Source organism: Symphalangus syndactylus, chromosome 16 (assembly GCF_028878055.3).
Source record: "Symphalangus syndactylus isolate Jambi chromosome 16, NHGRI_mSymSyn1-v2.1_pri, whole genome shotgun sequence".
NCBI classification, from domain to species: Eukaryota; Metazoa; Chordata; class Mammalia; order Primates; family Hylobatidae; genus Symphalangus; species Symphalangus syndactylus.
The window spans coordinates 34,417,577-34,440,436 of record NC_072438.2 but is presented as its reverse complement, the minus strand read 5'-3'; the positions used below and the strand labels follow the sequence as shown (position 1 = coordinate 34,440,436).

The 22,860-nt window shown below is 37.8% G+C and overlaps 1 protein-coding gene across 10 annotated transcripts in view; it reads right to left on the bottom strand.

Moving 5' to 3' along the window:
• Positions 1-22,860, bottom strand: part of TBC1D19 (TBC1 domain family member 19) — a 277,728-nt gene that overhangs the window by 131,772 nt on the left and 123,096 nt on the right. For all 10 annotated transcript variants that reach the window (XR_010116325.1, XR_010116326.1, XR_010116329.1 and 7 more), the window contains 2 exons: positions 14,371-14,455; positions 12,255-12,299 (listed from right to left, as the gene is read on the bottom strand). Coding sequence is in view for 5 of the 10 variants with exons in the window: in XM_055245489.2 (XP_055101464.1) it covers positions 12,255-12,299; positions 14,371-14,455 (130 nt within the window). In the remaining 5 variants the exon portion in view is untranslated. The remainder of the gene's footprint in view (positions 1-12,254; positions 12,300-14,370; positions 14,456-22,860) is intronic.

Here is a 22,860-nt window from a genome sequence, read left to right as displayed (position 1 = left end):
GAAGGAGGACAAGGCCAGGCTAGGGTGGAGGAGGACTTACTGATAAAGAGCTCTGAGGCTGTGGAGGTGAGAATCATCTGACAAGGGTGACCTGGAAGCCCTAGCTTCATGTGATGATTGTCATAAACAGGGTTACCTTTACTGAGGGCAACTGGTCTTCAGCTGGATAGTGGTGGGATCTGCTCTTTACTCCTCTAACGAAGCAGAGTAGAAGCAAGGGGTGGGTGTATCTTATCAAAGTAATCATATCTTTAGTCTTTCGTATTTCACTGCATCCTTTCAGCCAAGGATGTTACAAATATTCTTACACATAATAATAAGAAGAAATAAGAAAGAAGAATAGGAAGGAAGGAGGAAGAAGGAAGAAGAAGTAGTCAATTTTTTTTTTCCCAGACCCTACTTTCCCATCAAACAAATCTCTAATCTCGCTCATTTTCTCAAAGCCAGGCTTAATTTTTTTTAAACTATATTCACTTCCTTTACTTCCTTATTATGTATCCTCAAATTCTCGCAAATGGTTTCCCATCCCCACGGACGTAACTTCTGATTGCCAAATCCAGGGGTTTCCCTTCTTTGTATGTTGTACTTAATGGCCTCACAGTCAAACTTGAGTCTACTATGGCATTGATGACACAATGCAGATCGGGCTTCTTGTCCCACAGAAACTTTAGCTGCTCAGTTTTTTGTGAGTGTTTATTTTGTTTCTGGCAGTTCTCTCTTCTGCGCACTCCTTCAAGATAGCTCCGAGACTCTGTATAATTGTTTTCTCTCTCGCTCTACCAGTATTCTCATTATTAATCCATAATACCAACCTTAAAAGCCCAGTATCCTCAGGCTTCTTCTGGTCTCTATTTTTGTAAATGACTCACCACCTCCCTAGTCATTCAGGGAAGAAACTTTTGAGTCATTTTTGCTCTCTTGTTCTCCCTTAGCCCTTATACCTAAATTGATTATGTACCTCTCCTGTCTCTTTTGGATAATGACCACTTAACTCTTCAGTCTTCATTCCTCCTCTGTACCCCACAAGCACTGCTCTAATCCCTCCAAATTGATCGCCACCCCTTCAGCCTCTGAGTGCAAGACAAGGGCTGTAGGCAATGTTCTTCTCTACCTCTGGCCCTGTCTCTGCCCTACTCCTTCGTAATTTTAAACAATAATCTTTCTAGAAAGATCTCCCTGATAGCCTTGATCCCTCCCCCTAAGCAATTCATTAATCGGTCCTCTTGTTTCAGTTGATTTGCCCTCAATGATTGAGGTACTACTCCTTCACGCTGTGTAATTCTGACTCCAGCACTTTCTACCTGTGTACGCTTACGTATGTTACGTAACCTGCTTCGTCATCCAAAGCTGCTTTTAGACTAAGGCACAGGGGCTCGAGCTGAGGGCTCTGTGACCCTCCTCCGGCTGTACTCCTTACCCAGAGCCAATGTTTCTCCTTCCAGACCTCATCCCAGGTACCCAAGACTCTGAAATTCTGAGCCCAAAGACTCCTAAGACAGCTTCCAGGGCCTGCATGTTCTCTTTGGTGGGGAAGAGAAGAGAAGAGAAGGCATATACCTCCTGATACACCTGTATACCTCAAGACAGAGAGGTGGCCAAAGGCTGGCTATTTGTGGAAACTGTGAACAGAGGTTGGACCTGCAGGCTTCTGTCCATGAAGCCTGTCCAAGGTGTGAAGTGGAGCCGTAGATGAGAAGTGGGTGGGGATACCACAGGCTAGGGAAGGATGAAGAGTCTGATAATTCTGAATTCAAACCTGGCCTTCCAGATTGTTACCAAAGTATACGTGTCAAGGAAAGAAAACAGAGTAGACTTTATCAGCTTATGAGTCTAATTTATAACTTTTAAATATTTTGACTTATGGTAGGTGGGCCTCTATTTGTACTCCTGCTCTGGGCCCTGCAAAGGTTGGAGAGGAACTTGCCTTCTACAATCAAGTGGAAACAATACCAATGAGGCGGTGAGGATTAAATATTATAATATATGCAATATGATTAGCACAATATTTGATACAAAGTCAGTACTTAAGAATTGTATTCCTTTCCGTATCTTACTGTCTTTTAATAATTTTTTATTTTTTTCTCTCCCAGTAGAATAAATCCTTTGAGCATAGGAACTGTTTTCTATTTATGTATCTCTATATCCAGAGACCAAGCACAGTGCCCAGAATATAACAGGTACTCATTAAATGCTTGCAGAATGAATATATGCATCTGTAGGGAATCTACCTCTATCATTTTTTAACCTTTTATTTCCTTCCCTACTGCCATGATCAGAATTCTGTCCCTAATAAACTCTTACCTATGGTTCTGTAAGAGCCTCCTAATTGGTATCCTTTCCTCCAAACTCTCACTTCTCTAACCAGTTTTTGAAATTAGAGAGCTCGTTATCTTTCAAAAATATTGAGACCATGAAAGAGATCTCTACATCCACTGAGGATTTTCCACTATTTATCCATCTACCAAATATTTGCTGAGCTCCTACTCATCTAATTAACAAATATTTAAAAACCCACTCTGTAGCCTCTGGAGATATTAAAATAAATATGACATTGTCCCTGTATTTATAGAGCTCACACTCTAGCCTTGTAATATAGGCTAAGTGTATACACAGTAAAATTCAAGACCTTTGATCTGGCTTTAAACATTCATGATTATGTCCTGCAACCTGAGCTACATCTGCCTCCCGCTTGGCATACTATCCTAACTCCATACACTCTGTGGTATAGTCACACTAGATTATTTATCATCACCAGTATCACTACAGTTTGATAGCTCTGAACTTGATAATTCTTTATCCTACTTAGCCATCAAAACCTTACTAAGGTCGGCTATAACCTCAGACAAACATTTCCTGATCTCTTAATCATAATTAAATGCTTATTCTTCTGCATTCTCATGGCACTTAGTTCATATTTCTAACACTATGATTGCACTATGTTTTGTGTTATAATTAGCTGTTTAACAGGTTGTTCCTGAGGATAGGAAATACATTGTATTCATCTGAGTATACAACTCATGGTGCCACGTCCATAGTTGATGATATACATCTTTGCAGAATGAAGAGATGAGTAAATCATAGATACAGAAGCAGCAAGAGAAGTATTGGTCTCTAGTTAGGAGATCAAAGTTCAATTGTGGGCTTAACACAAACCAACTGGGTAACCTTAGGAACATCATCAAACCTTCTGAGCTTCAGTAACCTGCCTGACACACAAAGGGGCTATGATTGCCTCTGATGTATTATCTAACCCTAAAATTAGACGTTAACAATTAAGTCTAGAGGAAATGCGAAAAAGATTGTGAGACTTGAAGAAAACAGTACCTATAAAGATTTTCCAATAGTAAGACTCTTTTTTTTTTTTTTTTTTTTTTTTTGAGACGGAGTCTCACTCGGTCGCCCAGGCTGGAGTGCAGTGACGCGATTTCGGCTCACTTCAAGCTCCGCCTCCCGGGTTCACGCCATTCTCCTGCCTCAGCCTCCAGAGTAGCTGGGACTACAGGCGCCCGCCATCACGCCCGGCTAATTTTTTTTGTATTTTTAGTAGAGACGGGGTTTCACCATATTAGCCAGGATGGTCTCGATCTCCTGACCTCGTGATCTGCCCGCCTCAGCCTCCCAAAGTGCTGGGATTACAGGTGTGAGCCACCACGCCCGGACAATAGTAAGACTCTTTAACAACTTAAAGGCCCTTTGCATTCTAGAAACTAAAAAAATTAAAAACCAGATTAGAAGGTCAATATTCCCAATGACACTATAGCCACCAGCTTCAGTTCCAGGGACTATCTAGAAGGAGAGCTCAAAAAACATTTCTTCTTTAAGTCCTTCTCTATATTCTTTGGTTAAGTCTCTTTTTCTTCCACCCGTCTTTTTTTTACCTTCCTACTGCCTCTGCTCTTTCATGTTATTTCCTTTACTAATTATAAACTTTTAACAAATAATTACAAAATTTATCTGTCTTTTCTAACTTTTCTACAATAAACATGTTGACATGTGAAAGAAAAACTCAGAGAGAAAAATAAGTTAATAAATAGAAGGCATATTTTGATGCCTTATAAAAGTGTAAGTACATATTATATCTTTCTAAGTACTAAATCTCAAAGCAGATTGCTATTATATAAAAACCTGACAGCCTGACTTAAAAAACACTTTTGCCTTCCTCTTTTAAGCCCCTGCACTGCAGAAACATTTCAACAAGTGGCTAAGGTAGTCAGAAATGAAGACATTATTAATATTTTCATCTTATAAAAATATTTATTAAGGATCTGCTAAGTGTAAGAATACCCTAGTCAGGACAAGGCACTTTTAATAAGAAAGCTTACAATAAATTAATTAGTGAACTACGAAGCAGCAAAAAGGGATGCAGATATTAAGATGAGTCATGTTTAACCACTTTTACTACATTTCCCCCAAGTTCTGAAATCTATAGCTTCTCTATAAGTAGCTAGGCTACAAGCTGCTTGAAGAAGAACTGTATTTCATACTGTGTATTATCTTCAGCATCCGGCACAGTGTCTTCCGCAAGTGAGATGCCCAGTAAATGTTAATGATGGAAATTTGAGCATTTATAAATATAATCAAGGCTTATAAATAAAATACTAAAATACAAAATTCATTTATAAATAAGTAATTAAGATATAGGACAGAAGGCTTTTGATAACTCAATGTTGAAAGAACAAATGACCAAAGAAGTCATACAGACATGAATTTGAATCCTGTGTGACTCTGGGAAAGTTACAAACCCTTGCTGAAACCATATTTTCATTTCTGAAAATGGAGATAAACAAGATCAACTTCAATGGGCTGCACTACAAAGCACAACGGAGTTAATTTATTTAAGTTGTGCCAGTGTAGTGTTCAGTCCACAGCAGATGCTCAATAACCCATAGCTGTTTTATGCTCTCAGAAGTGAAAGTGCCACATTAACATATCAGCTTAAACCTAAGAAAATCTTTTTTTGTCAGTATCAGATAAAGGCGCACTTCAGCTTAGCCAAGATTAGCCCGGGCTTAAGGCTCCAAAAAGAGTCTACACAGTCCGCTTTGTTGAAGGACGAGTCAGATTCTGGCAAACAAAATCCGGAGGCATAAGAAGCAGTGAAGAATTCATTAACACTGTAGGGTGCATACCACCTAGAACATTTCTTTGATCTTAGAGGTTGTCATGTTCTTGGCTAGTTTTTCAAAATCCTTCCCTTTGCCTCTCATCACTTCAGCCTTTCAAGGGTCAAGTTTCATTCACCTGGCTACCACCCAAAAGCATGTTTCCAGCAGGCGTCAGGATGCTTGGGGCACATCTCATATCTGGCCTCAGAGTTCTTCTACAAGTCTGCTATGAGTAATTATTTTCAGATTCTAGCCTTTCCTTGTGCATCTAAAGAAAGTCTAAAATATTAACTGCCTATTCCACTCAATGTGAATAACTTTATAAAGTGATGATTTATGGGCCTTTGACAAAGCTCAGAATGGCAAACATTGTCAACTAAAATAAATCTTGAACTAGATGAGATATAAATAGTAAATATGACTCAGAAAATATCCCTAATATTAACATGCTTTACACTTATTAAATATTTTCTCTTCATTTCCTCATTGTCTCTATTAATACTTAGCATTTATCGTTGTACCATAACTCGCCCATCTGATTCACTTCAACTTCACCCCAGTTGAAAGCATATTATTACTTAGTACAGTTTATTTAATTCATTTGTTGAAGTAATCATTTCCTCTGTTTATTCTTATTCCACATGTAGCCTACAGGTCAGTAAGAATAGAGATTGGGACAATGATTAAATTGTTTTCTAGTTATTTCCATTATCTTTCTGAATTAGAATGTCACATTATGGTTTTGTTACTCTATTTCAGTAGTTAAAATTTCACAAAACATCAGAACATAAACATATTTAAATATCAATCTGAAAATCTTACTTTAAAATTTTAGTGAGGTTTTCATTGAAGTCTAAAGTTATACCTCAAATGAATTTTAGAATATGAGATATTTTAAATTTATTTAATATGGATGACAAACTACATTGCTATTTATTAATTTGACACTTGCAAGAAGATTTAAAATGATATACTTTGATTATTTTTCTTCTAAGAGCCTTATCTAATCTTTGTTGTAAGGGGCTGTCCAGTGTACTGTAGGATGTTTATCAGCATCCCTCTCCCCTGGCTGACAACCAAAAATGTCTTCGGACATTGCCGAATGTTTCCTGATGTGTGTGTGTGTGTGTGTGTGTGTGTGTGTTGGGAGAATTGCCACTGGTTGAGAATTACTGCTCTAGAGTACTGAAACTCCCCTACCCAATATTCACTGACAATTGTTTTCTTCTGTCATGTAGGAAACAAATGGTATTAACAAATTTATGATGGTTGTTTATCACTTATAATTAAGTCAGTCAGATATATGTGTATTTTTCCTACAAGTCTGGTTTCCTTGCTTCTATTCTTATTCCTCTGTATTCTATGTTCATTCTCTTATCCATTCCCTCACTTATTCAATAATGTTTACTGAGCACAGACTTTATGCCAGGCATGATTCTAGGTGCTAGATATGTTGGTCACCAAAACTATTAAGGTCCTTGTTCTCTTGGAGCTTACATTCTAGTGACACTTTTATTCTACACAGTAGACAGGATGATCGTTTAGAAGTGTTAATCAGGGTTGGGCATGGTGGTTCATGCTTGTAATCCCAGAAATTTAGGAGGCTGAGGTGGGCGGATTGCTTGAGCCCAGGTGTTCAAGACTAGCCTGGCAACATGGTAAAATCCTGTCTATACGAAAAATACAAAAAAATCAGCCAAGCATGGTGGTGTGCACGTGTAGTTCCAGCTACTTGGGAGGCTGAGGTGGGAGGATCACTTAAGCCCAGGAGGTCGAGGCTGCAGTAGTTCATGATTGGGCCACTGCATTCCAGCCTGTGCGACAGAGCAAGACTTTATCTTGGGGGGAGAAAAAAAAAAAGAAAAAGCATGAATCAGGAATTGGAGGAGAGATGTCACTGAGAAGAGTGGAGTAGGAAACTCCTAAACTCCATTCCTCCATTAAAGCAATGGTTAAGCTGGCAGGAACTGTTAGAATCAACTTTTTTGAACTCTGGAATTTAATAAAAACTTACAACCACCAGGGGAATGTTTAATGAAGAAAGAATTTTAGTAAGAGAGCATATGGCATTTTAATTTGCCCACCTACCATACCCTACTCCCCAACTTCACAGCAGCCATGAAGACCATGGCTCACATTCCTGATGCAGCTTGCTGGTACCAGGGGGATCTTGTATCAAAAAAATGTGGTTGTGTGTTTTAACTTACATAGTAGCTACCTGAGGTACTGGCTGAGGAGATTGCCTTCATTTTATTTGCCTCATCTCTGAGTTTTTTCAGGACTGACATGGCCTGCCAAGAGGCATTTGTCAAAAGCATTTAAAGGAAAATATATACTAGCTGCAGCCACCTAGGAGAAGGAATAAAAGATGGGAGTGGTGGTATACAGATTGAAAAGCCTGGGAAGAAAGAGGCTGGGGAAGGAGCTACTTGGGGCATGAGAGCTTTGGAAAGCATCTGTGTATACAGGGGAATCTAAAAAATGCCCGAGAAGACCTTAGGCTCTCACCTCCGACTGCCTTTTAGGCTCTGTGCAAGCAGGAAGTGAAGGCTAAGATAGAGTTGTAAACGGCCTGGCTAAGCCTTGAAGGAGCGCCCCAATACCCAGCCAATCTGCAAAGACTGAGAGAGTGTTTTTTTATTTTTGATTCTAGATATTTAAGAAAATCCCTGTCAAATCACTAGCTGACTGTTACTCTAGTAAAATAAAGACTTCAGTGAGCATACAAGATGAAAAATATCTTTATAAAAATATCTGTATAAAATATCTTTATAAAAATCTTTATAAAAATAATTTAGAAAAGTCACTAAACAACACCTAGAACCCACAACAAGCAACAACAATGAATTCTTGGGGAGGGGGACAGAGAGACTCCCATTTCCAGTGATACCACAGTATAATATTCAAATTATTCCATTTTCGACAATAAAACAATTACTAGGCATGTGAAGAAATAAAAAAGTATAACCCACAGGAAAAAAATTAATAAAAAATCCCTGAGGAAGCCCAGACATTGGACTTACTAGACAAGACTTTAAATCAACTATCTCCCTAACTGACCTAGCTCCATCTACCTCTTCTACCTCACCTTGTGTCAGTCAATGCTTTGCTCACTATTGCCAGTCACACTGGCCATCTTGGTGAGCTTTAGACGATCAAGCTTATTCCTGCCTTCAGACATGCTGTATACTCTCTTCTGGAACGTTCTCCCATTTCATTGCATAGCATACTCCATATAGTCTGTCTCTGTTCATATTCCACCTCCTCAGAGGCACCTTTCCTGACTACTTGATCTAAAATGGCTATGCCCATCCCAACTTCCTACAATTTCTGCTCCCTTTCATTGTTAAGTTCATCATTCTTTGAAATTACTTTCATTCATTCATCCTTTGTTGATTGATTGATAATTGATTGATTTTATGTTCCCCTTACTAGAAGGTAAGCTCCTTGGCAGCAGGTACTTTATTTGTATCATTTACTGTGGATCACCCTCCTACAACAGTGAGCTAGGCTAAATAAATATTTATCAAATGAATAAAGACAATTTATATGTGTTGAATAACAACAAAAAATATAAAAAGCTTATAAAATTCTTCTGAGAAGTCTCCCTCAGTTCAGAAGTTTTGCTCACTAGCTGTTTGGTGAATCTACTAGAGGAAATCTGTCCATTGTTGATTCTTGAAATGAAGCAAGAGAACAAATGTCTGATGCCACCATGGCCTGTCATTTTCCTCCCAGGGAAGGTAATCACAGGCATGTTGGGGGTAGTGGTGAGAAAACCTCTGCCCCCCTGTAAGCACTGGCCTGGTCAGGGAATGAGAGTGTATCAGTGATCTGTAGGCTAACCTCTATGTGTGGTCCCCTGAGATCAAGAAAGCCAGAACAGTTTTGGTGGTAGTAGTGACAGAGGTGTCAAGATTTCAAAGTAATACTATCTTTGGCAGAGGTTCAAAACAGGGTGGGTAATATAAAAATGCTGCTAAGTATTGCCTTGAGCTTAAAAAAAGGGTGGGGGGGGACAGTAGATGGACTGGTCTTTGTCTCTTCTTGTTCTGAAACTTCAGAATCATTGCCCAAAGAAAAGAGTCCTCCCTGATTCTGGCAAGTTCTAAAACAACCTGAGAGGAGAAATGATTCTGTAGAACTAAATTTATGAACAGCTGTGGGCTTATCTCATTAAGAATTAAACAGTTTTCATTCTGGATGAAAATCTTTCTAGAACCTATCATATACATCCTCTACCTTTTTATTACATTAACTACTTTCCTTTCTTCCCAAATTCACTATAATGAGCTCAGCAACATCTTCTGAGGCAGTAGGGCATCCTGATAAGAATGTTGCTTCTGAAGCCAGACAGCTTGGATTCAAAGCTTGGCTTTGTCACTAACCTGTTGGGCAGGTTAACACTCTATACCTCAGTTTCTTTATCTGTAAATAGGGATAATATTAGTACCTTCCTCATAGGTTCTTGTAAGGACTAAATGAATTAATATATGTCATATACTTAACACATTGCCTGGGATATAGTACTGCTTGGAAAATGTTTGCTGCTGCTGCTATAACTATACTGTTACAATTATTACTATAGCAATATTTTTTTTGGTGTCTGGAGCTCATTATGAAGATGTTAAATTATAATATGCTGCAACTTAGTGATACCTTCTTAAAGGGCACAGCGTTACTAGCTTTTACATAAAATGGCCCCAGACTGATTTGCTGGAGTGGTCTAATACGCTGTTTTATAGCTCCTATATTTTCCTTTGTGAAGTCCCCTTTTTACTTCTCACTGTTGTTGCTATTTTTTCATATCTATATCAGCCTTTTCCATGCTTCTATTTTTGCAGGAGGCATAAAAAAGAGTTAACCAATTTGTTAGACATGTGTGTTAAGTAAAAGCTAATATATTCTAAACTAAGTTGAAAAAACACTTCCATGAATGGAGAGAAGAACTTAAGCCCATGGACAACTCTTCTGGCTATTCAGAGGTATTTTGTTATTGTTTCTTGCTTCTTAGATAAAATATAAAAAGTTACTATAAAAGTAAGTTTCTGGGATAATAGATGTAACAATGGTAATACATAAAGTTAAAATTAACAAACCTCTAATTGAGTTCAAATAAATACTCATTACAGTCCTATTACATGCTAGATACTGAGGCAACAAAAATGAATGATATGGTTCTGAACTACAAGAAGCTTGCAATTAAGAGGAGATAAAGTATAAACAAACAATATCAAGATAATATAGCTAGAGATACCAAAGAGTTTAGACCAGGTACTACGGGAGTCTAGAGGAAGGGCTCTTAGCCTAACCTGAGGATTCAGGGAAAGCTTCCTGAAAGAGGATCATGCCTAAACTGAGCTTGATGACAGCCAGGTGAAGAAAGGTTATATGGGCTATTCTAAGCATGGAAACATGAGAAGTGATGAGACAGGAAGCAGCATAGTGCTTTCGTGAGAGTATGTAGCTGTGGGTATAAATAATAAATAGTTTGATATTGCTGTAATTAAAAATAAGATGGGAAATGGTGGGAAATGAAGCTAGGAGGTAGACTATAGGGATCAGACTCAAGAGGTCCTCATATGTCATGCTGAGAAGCTTGAATATCACTTGTTAAGAGATGGGAAGCCATTAACAACACTTTGAGAAAAATGGCAATTTGCAGATTTTCACTTTAGATGTATAACTTGGTGAGCAGTGTAAAAGACAGCAAAACTAGAAAAGACTGTGGGAAGAGGGACCAGTTAGATGGCTGTTGCAATTAACAATCTAGAGATAGTAAGAACTGAAAGGAGACAAGGCAGTGAGGATGGTGTGGAAGAGAGGGTCCCCGATGTATTTAGAAGATAAAATTGGAAGGTCCTGGTGACTTATTAGATGAGTTGGGGACAAGGTGGGGAGAAATCTAGGATGGCTTTGAGTTACTAGGAAGATGATAATTCAATTAACTCAGAGAGAAATAGGTGAGTTTTTGTTTTTGTTTTTTAATTCAGTTTCTTTTTTTTTCTTTTGGGGGTGGGCACAAGAAGATAAAATAGTGAGTTCAGGCTGGAACATATTAAGCTTGAGGTAGTTATGGGAGAGGTACGAACTGGATATATGTTAGAGTAATTAACAATAGACAGAATCATAAAAGCAAATGGCAGCCCCTAGATAAAAGTAAGAAAAGAGAACAGCAGCAGAACAAGAGTGAGATATTAAAAGAGGGACAGAGGTAGATGGCCCATGAAACTGAGATTCCATATTGAGAGACACAGGGAGAGAACAGCGCCATGAAAGCCAAAGCCACGTATGAGTTTTAGATATAGTGATCAGTAAAGTTAAACATACTCATAACAGCTACATTTTCTGAGCACTCACTACATGTCAGGCACTTTGTGGTTTTATATACCATATCTCATTTAATCAATTATCCACATGGTACAGATGATGAACCTGAAGTTCAGAGAAGTCATGTAACTTACCTAAGGTCATAGCGTAAGCTGGCAGAACTGGGATCTGAACCCAAGTCTGCTGGATTATAAAACCCATGTTCTTAACTCTGCTGGAGTAAAAGAACTTCTTCAGGATGCAACTTAATATTATCATAAGGACTGCTATATATTGCTTTTCCAAGAAGCATATCTTAAAACCTGTCTAGTTATCTCAAAAGAATACTTAATGTCTAATGAGGTCATTATATATTTGATCACTTTATAACATCAAAATAGGTGATTTCAGTGATACCTTTTAATAATCTCTTTGCTTCATAAATACTACACTGGTCAAATTATGAGAACCATAAGGTACAATACAAGGTAATCCACTCAATTGAGTAAAGCCCAGCTCCAACAAACCCAAAAGGAAGTTCCTCGTTGGACTAGCTAGTGTTCTTCACAGGAAAACGAAGTGCCTTGGACTTAGATCTAAGCATACTCAGCTTTCTCACAGGTTTACTGTTGTCCCAGGGAGAATCAGAGAGAGTATGCATAATTTAGCACAAACCTACCACAAATGTGGAAGACTTCATTAAATTATACATTCTATGGAAGGTTTATTTTAGATAATAAATGATTATCCATTAAAGAGAGAATAAGAAAGTCACATTTTGATTATAAAAGTTGTAATTTTTTCACTTCCCACTAGAGGAAGCAATAGCATTACTCTTACCATTTGGTGGGTAAAAGACAGCATATTCTTCCAGTCCTAGTTTTCCTATAAGAGAAAACCATAGAGGATTTCAATATGATTAAGTAAATAAATCTTTAAAAATCAACTTATTTTGTGAATGTACTAACAACAGAATTTTAAAAACTACTATAAACTGATATGTCATTTCATGATATGGAATTAACTTAAAAATGTACCAGCCAATCTTTTGATATTAGCAAACCCTTTCATCAATTAAAGTAACATGAATATAAGTACAACAGAAGCGACACAAAACAACCAAAAGAACAAACGCTTTCAAGTTCCTTAGGCACTTAAGAAGAGAAGTATCTATTTATTATGCATAAAATTGTTTTGCTAATTATAAATAAGTTAATCTATTCATCAAAGCAAGTCTTAAGCTTTGTAATACTGTGTTTACACTTTTATGGAATGTGCTGAAAGTTAAAAATTAAATGACTAGCTGTATGGTGGTCATATTTTCTGAATACCAAAACAGTTCACATGATTTCAGAATGGGGCTGAATATTTGAAATCAGAATTGTCCCAGAAAAGTAAAGTATATTCACAATAATCAAATATTTAACAGAGTTTTAAAAAGTATCTTTCCTTTAAAACTCTTAAAAGTTCTCAGTTTTTTCCACCTTCCACTGAATATCTTTAAACAGCTTTTACTTCGACAGTTTTTCTAACACTTTTGAGTTTATTGAAAACTCGCTTGTATTTTTGTACTGGGCTAAGAGTAATATTTTTAGTTAAAAAAAGTTCATTTTATTCTTGTTAGGGGTGGTGACAGAGATGAATGAAGAATAAGAAGTGTGAGCAGTTTAGGTTAGGGTGGAGACAAAAAGGATTGATCTTGTGAGCAAGAAGAGAATGGAATAATGAATAGGTAGGCAGGTAGGTAGATAAAATTGATTACTGGGCTAGGTGCTGAGAGGCAAACATATATATGTTCCCTCAACCATGTGGTTTATAGTCCAGACTAAACCATGAAACATTAGGGTATATTTGCTAACTTTTCTAGCACAGACTTTAAGTGTTTAGAAGTTCAGAGGAGAGAGAAATGGATGATGGGTTGGTGGACATGGTGAGGTACAGGCTATTTCTTCAAGGACCTATGATTTTTAAGGTTGGAAAGTGGGAAGCCTTCCACATGCAGGGACTATAGGGAGGCTAGAATGAATATGGGGTATTGTGGAATAATCAGGGAAACAAAGTTAGTTAGGTTAGGACAGTATCAACTGGTCAAAGGCCTTAAAATCCTGGCTGAGTTTAGAGGTGAGCTCAGTAGACAAGTTTACAATCAGTTTTTCAGCAGAAGACTTAAAGAAACAAACAAAATGTTTCCATAAATTCAATTTAGAAGCAATGGACCTAAGAAAACCTTACATTAGGGGTAGCTGAAATCCAGCACAAGGTTATGTGGCCTCTCCTAGGGTAGGAGGTAGAGCAATCAGGCAGATAGTTCAGACATAAGAGATACAGGAGAAACAGTTTCTTTTTTCATGGAAATGGCAGAATGACCATACACAATGAAGTCTGAGCTTTCAGTGTTGGGTGTTCACCATTTAATAAAAAGGAAAATTTGGGGAGGGCATTCAGCTGAAGTTAATTGTATCTTCAGATGATGGTAGGACATTGATGTTTTATAAGCAGTTGGTGATAAAGAGGAGAAAAATAACTAAACTAGAAATTGGAGAGCTAAAAGCATATAAATTATATCAAAGTTTTGAGTGTGGCGGAGCATTTTGAGAGAAGTATAGATTGTTAAAAAAAAGTAGAAAAAGCAAATCTGTGTTATAAACTTATAGTTAGAAAGAAAAATAAAAGTCAACAGATATGACATAAAAACAACAATAAAGGGTAGAGCACACAGGGAAGACAGAGAAAGTAACTTGAAATGCTGCTTCAGGGAACCACTTTCTCGTGATTTGTGATAAATTACTTGGGCACTGATTTGAGGTATGAAAGGATGATTACAGTCATCTGAGAGAAATCTTAAGTAATTTATAATAAAATAATTTGGCAACACCACTATCTCCAAAAATAAAACAAATATTCTCGGTATGATTATGTAAGTCTTAATACTTCCTTAAAATTATTAAAAATTTACCTCTTATGTATGATTTTGGTGGCGAGGCACTGTTGAATGCAAAGTGACTCAACACAGATGTATCCCGGGAAAAACAAAGTAATACCTGAATATAACATTGGAAAAAAAAAATAGCAATGAAGCACTATTATAAAACCAGATAATTCATTATTTCTTACTCAGGAGGCATCCTTCAAGCTCAAGTACTGTGCCTTGCGGTGGGAAGAATGCCCTTTATCGGTATACCTTTGGTAAGCATTACAGTGGGATGCCAAGTTCTTCCAAAGAGTTCTCACTATTTGCTACCTCAACTTTGAAGAGCAGAAAATGCAAACTGCTAACTAACAGTTGACTCTTCTCTTGTGTCTTCTATCTGGACAAGAGAAAAAACACCTGGGGGAAATTTAACAGATGAAAAATGTATGGAGAAGACCCTGAGTAACTATTGTGACAGAGCAATTTGGGAAGTGCAGGAAATGAACTTGAGTCATGCTGGGATGCATCAGGCAGTTAGGCATGTCAGGGTGGGCGGGAAGGCAACTTGTGGTACTTAGAAAGGATAGCAGCAGCAGTAGAACAAGTGGTTGCCTAATAAAGGGTAGAAGCTAGCTGTCCTGACCAGTAGGGTAGAGTATGTCAACTCTATGTGGAGATGAAAATAGGCACAGTAGAAAGTCAGCATCAAGGATGCCCATTAGGAGGTACTAGATTGAGGACACCAGCTTGGAATTTGGGAGCAAGAGTCCAAGACACAGTAAGGCCATTAGTGACAGGAAATCTGGGTCTCGGTATTAGAAGACCTGGGATTCTAAAAATATTACCAAGAAAAGAACTCAAGATGACTGAAAAGGCAGAACAGGGGCACAGGGTCAGGGCTGAACTAGCAGCAAGAGTGAAGGGAGAGGAGAAATCCTTGTGTCCAAGACACAAGAAAGGGGATACAGCTTTGGAAAAAAGGATAGGTAATGGAGATTGGGCATCAGTCAGGTTCAATGGTGGAATGCATATCAACCACTGCCACTGCTTTGTTTTCATTATATTTTAAATGACTAGGTAAGTGGTATATGTTAATGACAAATTTAGAAATACAGAGTATTGGCTGGGCATGGTAGCTCACGCCTATGATCCCAGCACTTCAGGAGGCCAAGGCAGGAGGATCACTTGAGCCCAGGAGTTCAAGACCAGCCTGATCAACATGGTGAAACCTCATCTCTATTTAAAAAAAAAAAGATTAATTTTAAAAATAAAGAAATGCAGATGATCAACAAAAGGGGAAACAGCCATAATCCCATCAGTCTTAATAATTTGAGGTATATCCTTTCAGACTGCTTTTTAACATACTCATACGTATAATTTTTTCAAACCAAACAGGATTATACGTAATTTTCTTTCACTATTGTAAGATAAATATTTCTTAACATTTTTATGTTGCAGAATATTCCACTGTATGAAAGAACAATAACTTATTTAACCTGTATTTTTGTTGAACATTTAATTATTTCCACTTTTTCCCAACTACAAACAACACTAGAGTGAATTTACTTATGGCTAAATATGTACACCTTTAGTTATTTAAATTCCAAATCTGGACCACCTGTCTGGTCAATTGCTTTGGGCATTTTTAATTGAACGATGCCTCTCCCACATTTTCTCTACTTACTTCTACCTGACTCCTGTAAGCCGTAAAATTTACCTACATGTATTCAACCTGCCATGCCTTTTACTTACTTTTATCCCCCCTGTTCCATTCTGGATGACTTCCTCAGATTATTTTTTAGTCAGTTCACTAATTCTCTTCTTCTGCCCCTACTATGCACCAGGCACTCTTCCTTGTGTTTGGAATACATAAAAGGAAACAAACACAACACCTCTTTTATGGAGTTTAATTATGATGGAGCAGAATGTGTGTGATAAATAGCAAATATGATAGATAATTACATTATATAGTATATGAGGTAGCAAGTGCTATGGAAACAAGATAAAGGGGAACAGAGAAAGAGTGGCTGACACTTTAAAGAGGCTGTTCAGTGTAGGCTTCCTTGAGAAGGTGATATCTAATCAAAGATTGAAAGGAGTTGAGAAACCTAGCATGTGGATATATGTGCAAGAGCATTCCAGGAGACTTGTTAGGAGACTATTGACAGTGGCTTTCACTAAGATGGCAGCAATGTGTGGCAGATGTATGACACACCACCCAGAAACCCTCCTCTAGGAATGAAGGACTGACTATAGCAGCTGGTAGTGCTGTAGCAAATAGCCCTCAGCAGCCAGCTCTTTTCATGGACTACCTCTGCTGGAGAGAGCTATTTTGCTCAAATATCAAGGTCACACCCGTTTCCTGAAATGGCCTATATCTGATGAAGAGGATGCAAGGGGGAAAGGTCTGAAATTCTTGTCCCCAGCTCAGGATGGGTCTGACAGTTTATCCCATCTTTAGAACTCTCTGCAGCATTGGCTGAGGGTTTCATTTAAACTGTATTGCAGCTAGAATTGTCGTTATGCTTAATTCTGCTTCATTCACTGCATTTCTACAAGAGCACTTGCAAATAAACCTTGGGGCATGCTCGTCTCCATCTAAATTGGCTTCCCTGGGAACCCATCTTACAACACAGTGAAAGTGGGGAAAAGTCAGATTCTAAATACATTGTGAAGGCAGGGCCAACAGGAGTTACTGATAGATTGAGATGATATCTTGGAGAAAGACAGGAGTCAAGGAGAGTAACATGTGGAAGTTGAAAATAGAAGGATGTTTGATCTCAGTAAGTGGAACACCTTTAACTGAGACAGGGAAAGTGGCAGGCAGAACAGTTTGGGGAGTGAGATCATGGGTTCATTTTTCAACATGCTGAATTTGAGATGCCTGCAAGACATCTAAATGGAAAAATTGAAGAGGTAATTGGAGATATTTGTATGGAGTATAGAAGAAAAGTTTAAACTGAAGATATAAATTTGAGAGTTATCAACATATAGATTGGTACTGAAAGCTACAAAATAGGTGAGCTTGGTGGAATCATCAAGTGAGTGAGTGTAACTAGAGAAAAGAAGACCAAGAACTGAGACTTGAGGCATTCTAGGATATCGGAGAAAAGAGAAGGAACCAGCTTAGACAACTGAGTAGTGAGTAACCATCAAAGGTGGATTTACCATGATGCTCTGTGAGTGCTGCAAGTTGCTGGGAGACACAGAGTGTCCTAGGCAAGGAAAGTCAGTGTGTAATCAGAAAGCATTTCTATGTATGCATTTCTAGTAAACTGTTTAATAAGATCTCAGAAGAAAAAGACCTGAATCTCTATAGTTCTAATAATCTGTTACAAATTTTTCCTCATTCAAAACAAAAATACGTGTTCCTATCTGGTTTTGTATTTATAATATGATATTCTCTTTCTTAAAGAAGGCCCTCCAAATTGTATAAACTTTAGGGTCCGCAAAATGCTGAATTTGCCACTGGTGACTAGAAAAGTAAGAGGAAAACTAAAAAGAATGTGGTGTCTTGAAACCCAAGTGAAGAAACAGCAAAAATGAATCAAATGCTGTTGAGAGATTAGTTAAAAGGAGGATGGATAATTGGTCATTGGATTTAGTTCTTGATGACCTTGACGAGAGTAGTTTCAGTTCAAGTGGTAGGAGCACCATACACAATGTTTGGTACCTGCTTCTTAAAACAACATGGCACATGTATACATATGTAACTAACCTGCACGTTGTGCACATGTACCCTAAAACTTAAAGTATAATTTAAAAAAAGAAAAAAAAGAAACAATGCATTAAAGAGATCTTTTCATATCAGTATATACAGAGCTGCCTCATTCTTTTTAATTTTTTTGGTAGAGACAGGGTCTATTTATGTTGCCCAGGCTGGTCTTGAACTCTTGAGCTCAAGTAATCCTCCTGCCTCAGCCTTCCAAAGTGCTGGGATTACAGGCGTGAGCCACTGTGCTTGACCCGCTGCATTCATTTTTAAAGGGCTGTATCATGTTTCACTGAATATGTACTCCATGATTCATTTAATGGGTTACTCCCCAATACATGAACATTCACTTTCAACTTTATGCTGTTTCTGACAATACCAAAACAATTAGCCTTTTACTATATCATTTTACACATATGAGTGTCTCTGTAGAACAAATACATAGGAAGAGAATTGCCCAGTCAGAGAGTATACACATTGAAAAATGTGATGACTATTTGGCTGTATACTTATATCCCTTGTTTTCTTTTTCCAGCATTTCTATATGTTTACAGTCTAAAAGGGGGCTGTGTGAATAAGCTCAATCCCTCATGTTGCCTAACTCTATTTTCTATTACATAGTCGGAAAAGAGGGAATCCTCCCTAACACATTTCATGAAGCCAGCATTGTCCTGATACCAAAGCCTGGCAGAGACATAACCAAAAAAGAGAATTTCAGACCAATATTCTTGATGAACATTGATGCAAAAATCCTCAATAAAATACTGGCAAACCGAATCCAGCAGCACATTAAAAAGCTTATACACCATGATCAAGTGGGTTTCATCCCTGGGATGGAAGGCTGGTTCAACATATGCAAATCAATAAATGTAATCCAGCATATAAACAGAACCAAAGACAAAAACCACATGATTATCTCAATAGATGCAGAAAAGGCCTTTGACAAAATTCAACAGCCCTTCATGCTAAAAACTCTCAATAAATTAGGTATTGATGGGACGTATCTGAAAATAAGAGCTATCTATGACAAACCCACAGCCAATATCATACTGAATGGGCAAAAACTGGAAGCATTCCCTTTTGAAAACTGGCATAAGACAGGGATGCCCTCTCTCACCACTCCTATTCAACATAGTGTTGGAAGTTCTGGCCAGAGCAATCAGGCAGGAGAAGGAAATAAAGGGTATTCAATTAGGAAAAGAGGAAGTAAAATTGTCCCTGTTTGCAGATGACATGATTGTATATCTAGAAAACCCCATCGTCTCAGCCCAAAATCTCCTTAAGCTGATTAGCAACTTCAGCAAAGTCTCAGGATACAAAATCAATGTACAAAAATCACAAGCATTCTTGTACACCAATCACAGACAAACAGAGAGCCAAATCATGAGTGAACTCCCATTCACAATTGCTTCAAAGAGAATAAAATACCTAGGAATCCAACTTACAAGGGATGTGAAGGACCTCTTCAAGGAGAACTACAAACCACTACTCAATTAAATAAAAGAGGATACAAACAAAATGGAAGAACATTCCATGCTCATGGGTTGGAAGAATCAATATCATGAAAATGGCCATACTGCCCAAGGTAATTTATAGATGCAATGCCATCCCCATTAAGCTACCAATGACTTTCTTCACAGAATTGGAAAAAACTACTTTAAAGTTCATATGGAACCAAAAAAGAGCCCGCATCGCCAAGTCAATCCTAAGTCAAAAGAACAAAGCTAGAGGCATCACGTTACCTGACTTCAAACTATACTACAAGGCTACAGTAACCAAAACAGCATGGTACTGGAACTGCAACAGAGACATAGATCAATGGAACAGAACAGAGTCCTCAGAAATGATGCCGCATATCTACAACTATCTGATCTTTGACAAACCTGACAAAAATAAGAAATGGAGAAAGGATTCCCTATTTAATAAATGGTGCTGGGAAAACTGGCTAGCCATATGTAGAAAGCTGAAACTGGATCCCTTCCTTACACCTTATACAAAAATTAATTCGAGATGGATTAAAGACTTAAATGTTAGACCTAAAACCATTAAAATCCTACAAGAAAACCTAGGCAATACCATTCAGGACATAGGCGTGGGCAAGGACTTCATGTCTAAAACACCAAAAGCAATGGCAACAAAAGCCAAAATTGACAAATGGGATCTAATTAAACGAAAGAGCTTCTGCACAGCAAAAGAAACTACCATCAGAGTGAACAGGCAACCTACAGAATGGGAGAAAATTTTTGCAACCTACTCATGTGACAAAGGGCTAATATCCAGAATCTACAATGAACTCAAACAAATTTACAAGAAAAAAACAAACAACCCCATCAAAAAGTGGGCGAAGGATATGAACAGACACTTCTCAAAAGAAGACATTTATGCAGCCAAAAAACACATGAAAAAATGCTCATCATCACTGGCCATCAGAGAAATGCAAATCAAAACCACAGTGAGATACCATCTCACACCAGTTAGAATGGCCATCATTAAAAAGTCAGGAAACAACAGGTGCTGGAGAGGATGTGGAGAAATAGGAACACTTTTACACTGTTGGTGGGACTGTAAACTAGTTCAACCATTGTGGAAGTCAGTGTGGCGATTCCTCAGAGATCTAGAATTAGAAATACCATTTGACTCAGCCATCCCATTCCTGGGTATATACCCAAAGGACTATAAATCATGCTGCTATAAAGACACATGCACACGTATGTTTATTGCGGCACTATTCACAATAGCAAAGAGTTGGAACCAACCCAAATGTCCAACAACGATAGACTGGATTAAGAAAATGTGGCACATATACACCATGGAATACTACGCAGCCATAAAAAATGATGAGTTCATGTCCTTTGTAGGGACATGGATGAAACTGGAAACCATCATTCTCAGTAAACTATTGCAAGGACAAAAAACCAAACACCACATGTTCTCACTCATAGGTGGGAATTGAACAACAAGAACTCATGGACACAGGAAGGGGAACATCACACTCCGGGACTGTTGTGGGGTGGGGGGAGGGGGTAGGGACAGCATTAGGAGATATTACCTAATGCTAAATGACGAGTTAATGGGTGCAGCAAAACAACATGGCACATGGATACATATGTAACAAACCTGCACATTGTGCACATGTACCCTAAAACCTAAAGTATAATAATAAAAAAAAGAAAAAAAAAGAAATATATTTTTGAAGTATATCGAAAAAAAAATTTATGGCAGCAATAATAAACTAGTAGAACAAATCAACATATACAACAATAAACATATATAATTAGAGTAAAATAATACAACAAGAAAATATACTTACAGACAACTTTCTACTATTGCCTAGAGGAAAAACAATTCCTAAAGAAACATTTGTATTAACTTTCCCTTAGTTTAGCAGACTCGTAGAAGCACAGTAATTTTAGAAGAAGCTCCATGATTAAATATATCTCCCTAGAGTCCCTGTTGCCCTAGAGAAAACAAGCTATCTGAGACTGCTCTAAGGAGAATATTGGCACTTGTTAGGTGATAATGGCAGAAGTGGTAAGTTAGACAGTGCATACTGGTGTGCAATCCTGGGATACAAGCAAAGAGCTGCCAACTCTTATGCTAACCTGAGTTGTTTTAACTTCTGAGATTCTAATTTTTGTATCTGTATGGAAATGACAGTTCAATTATAAATCTGCTAGAAAATGGTATGATTATATGAAGATGACAATTTCAATCAAATATAACTAGAAAATCTAACCTGGATTAATTACTAATTAAGTAAAAATTAAACTTTATCAGGATGAAGCTATACATGATAGTAATTTACTTCATTTAGAAGAGCTATAAGAAACTGAATGTGTAAGTCTGACTATGCTAATATGGCAGAATTATACCTAAAATGTCTACATATAGCCATAAAAGATTTAGTTTGTCCTAAAGCTTTCTCTTATTTCTAGAAAATATATTTATGGTAAATGTTTCTGAGAAATAAATTATTTTTATAATAAAAAGCACATAAGAAATGACATATCAATTGGGCAATCACTTTAATGTAAAACTATTATAAAATTTTTTTCATTTGTGATACTCTTACATTTTTATCCAAATTGAGGCCGGGCGCGGTGGCTCAAGCCTGTAATCCCAGCACTTTGGGAGGCCGAGGCGGGCGGATCACGAGGTCAGGAGATCGAGACCATCCTGGCTAACACGGTGAAACCCTGTCTCTACTAAAAATACAAAAAAAATTAGCCGGGCGTGTTGGCGGGCGCCTGTAGTCCCAGCTCCTCGGGAGGCTGAGGCAGGAGAATGGCCTGAACCCGGGAGGCGGAGCTTGCAGTGAGCCGAGATCGCGCCACTGCACTCCAGCCTGGGTGACACAGCAAGACTCCGTCTCAAAAAAAAAAAAAAAAAAAAAAAAAAAAAAAAAAAAAAAAAAGAAAATTTCAAATGATAAATTTTCTTTTTTTTTTTTTTTTTTATTATTATACTTTAGGGTTTTAGGGTACATGTGCACAATGTGCAGTTTTGTTACATATGTATCCATGTGCCATGTTGATTTCCTGATCGCTTTTTAAAACACTCTGCCCTGATATAAATTTTCAGAAAATAAAGGGCAATGTGGTTTACTAGCTTTGAAAATGGACACCCCTGGCTTGGGGTCCTGATAGCTGTATGGGCTTGGGATCTAAGCCTCTGCTTCTTCATCTATAAAAGGGGAATAAAACTACCTCCTAGGGTTGTTGTAAGAATCATCTATAAAGTGGATTCTGGGAAGATGGTGCAGTAGGAAGCACCAAGAACCTGTCTCCCCACCTAGACAAAAATTGCACTGGCAGCAACTGTCT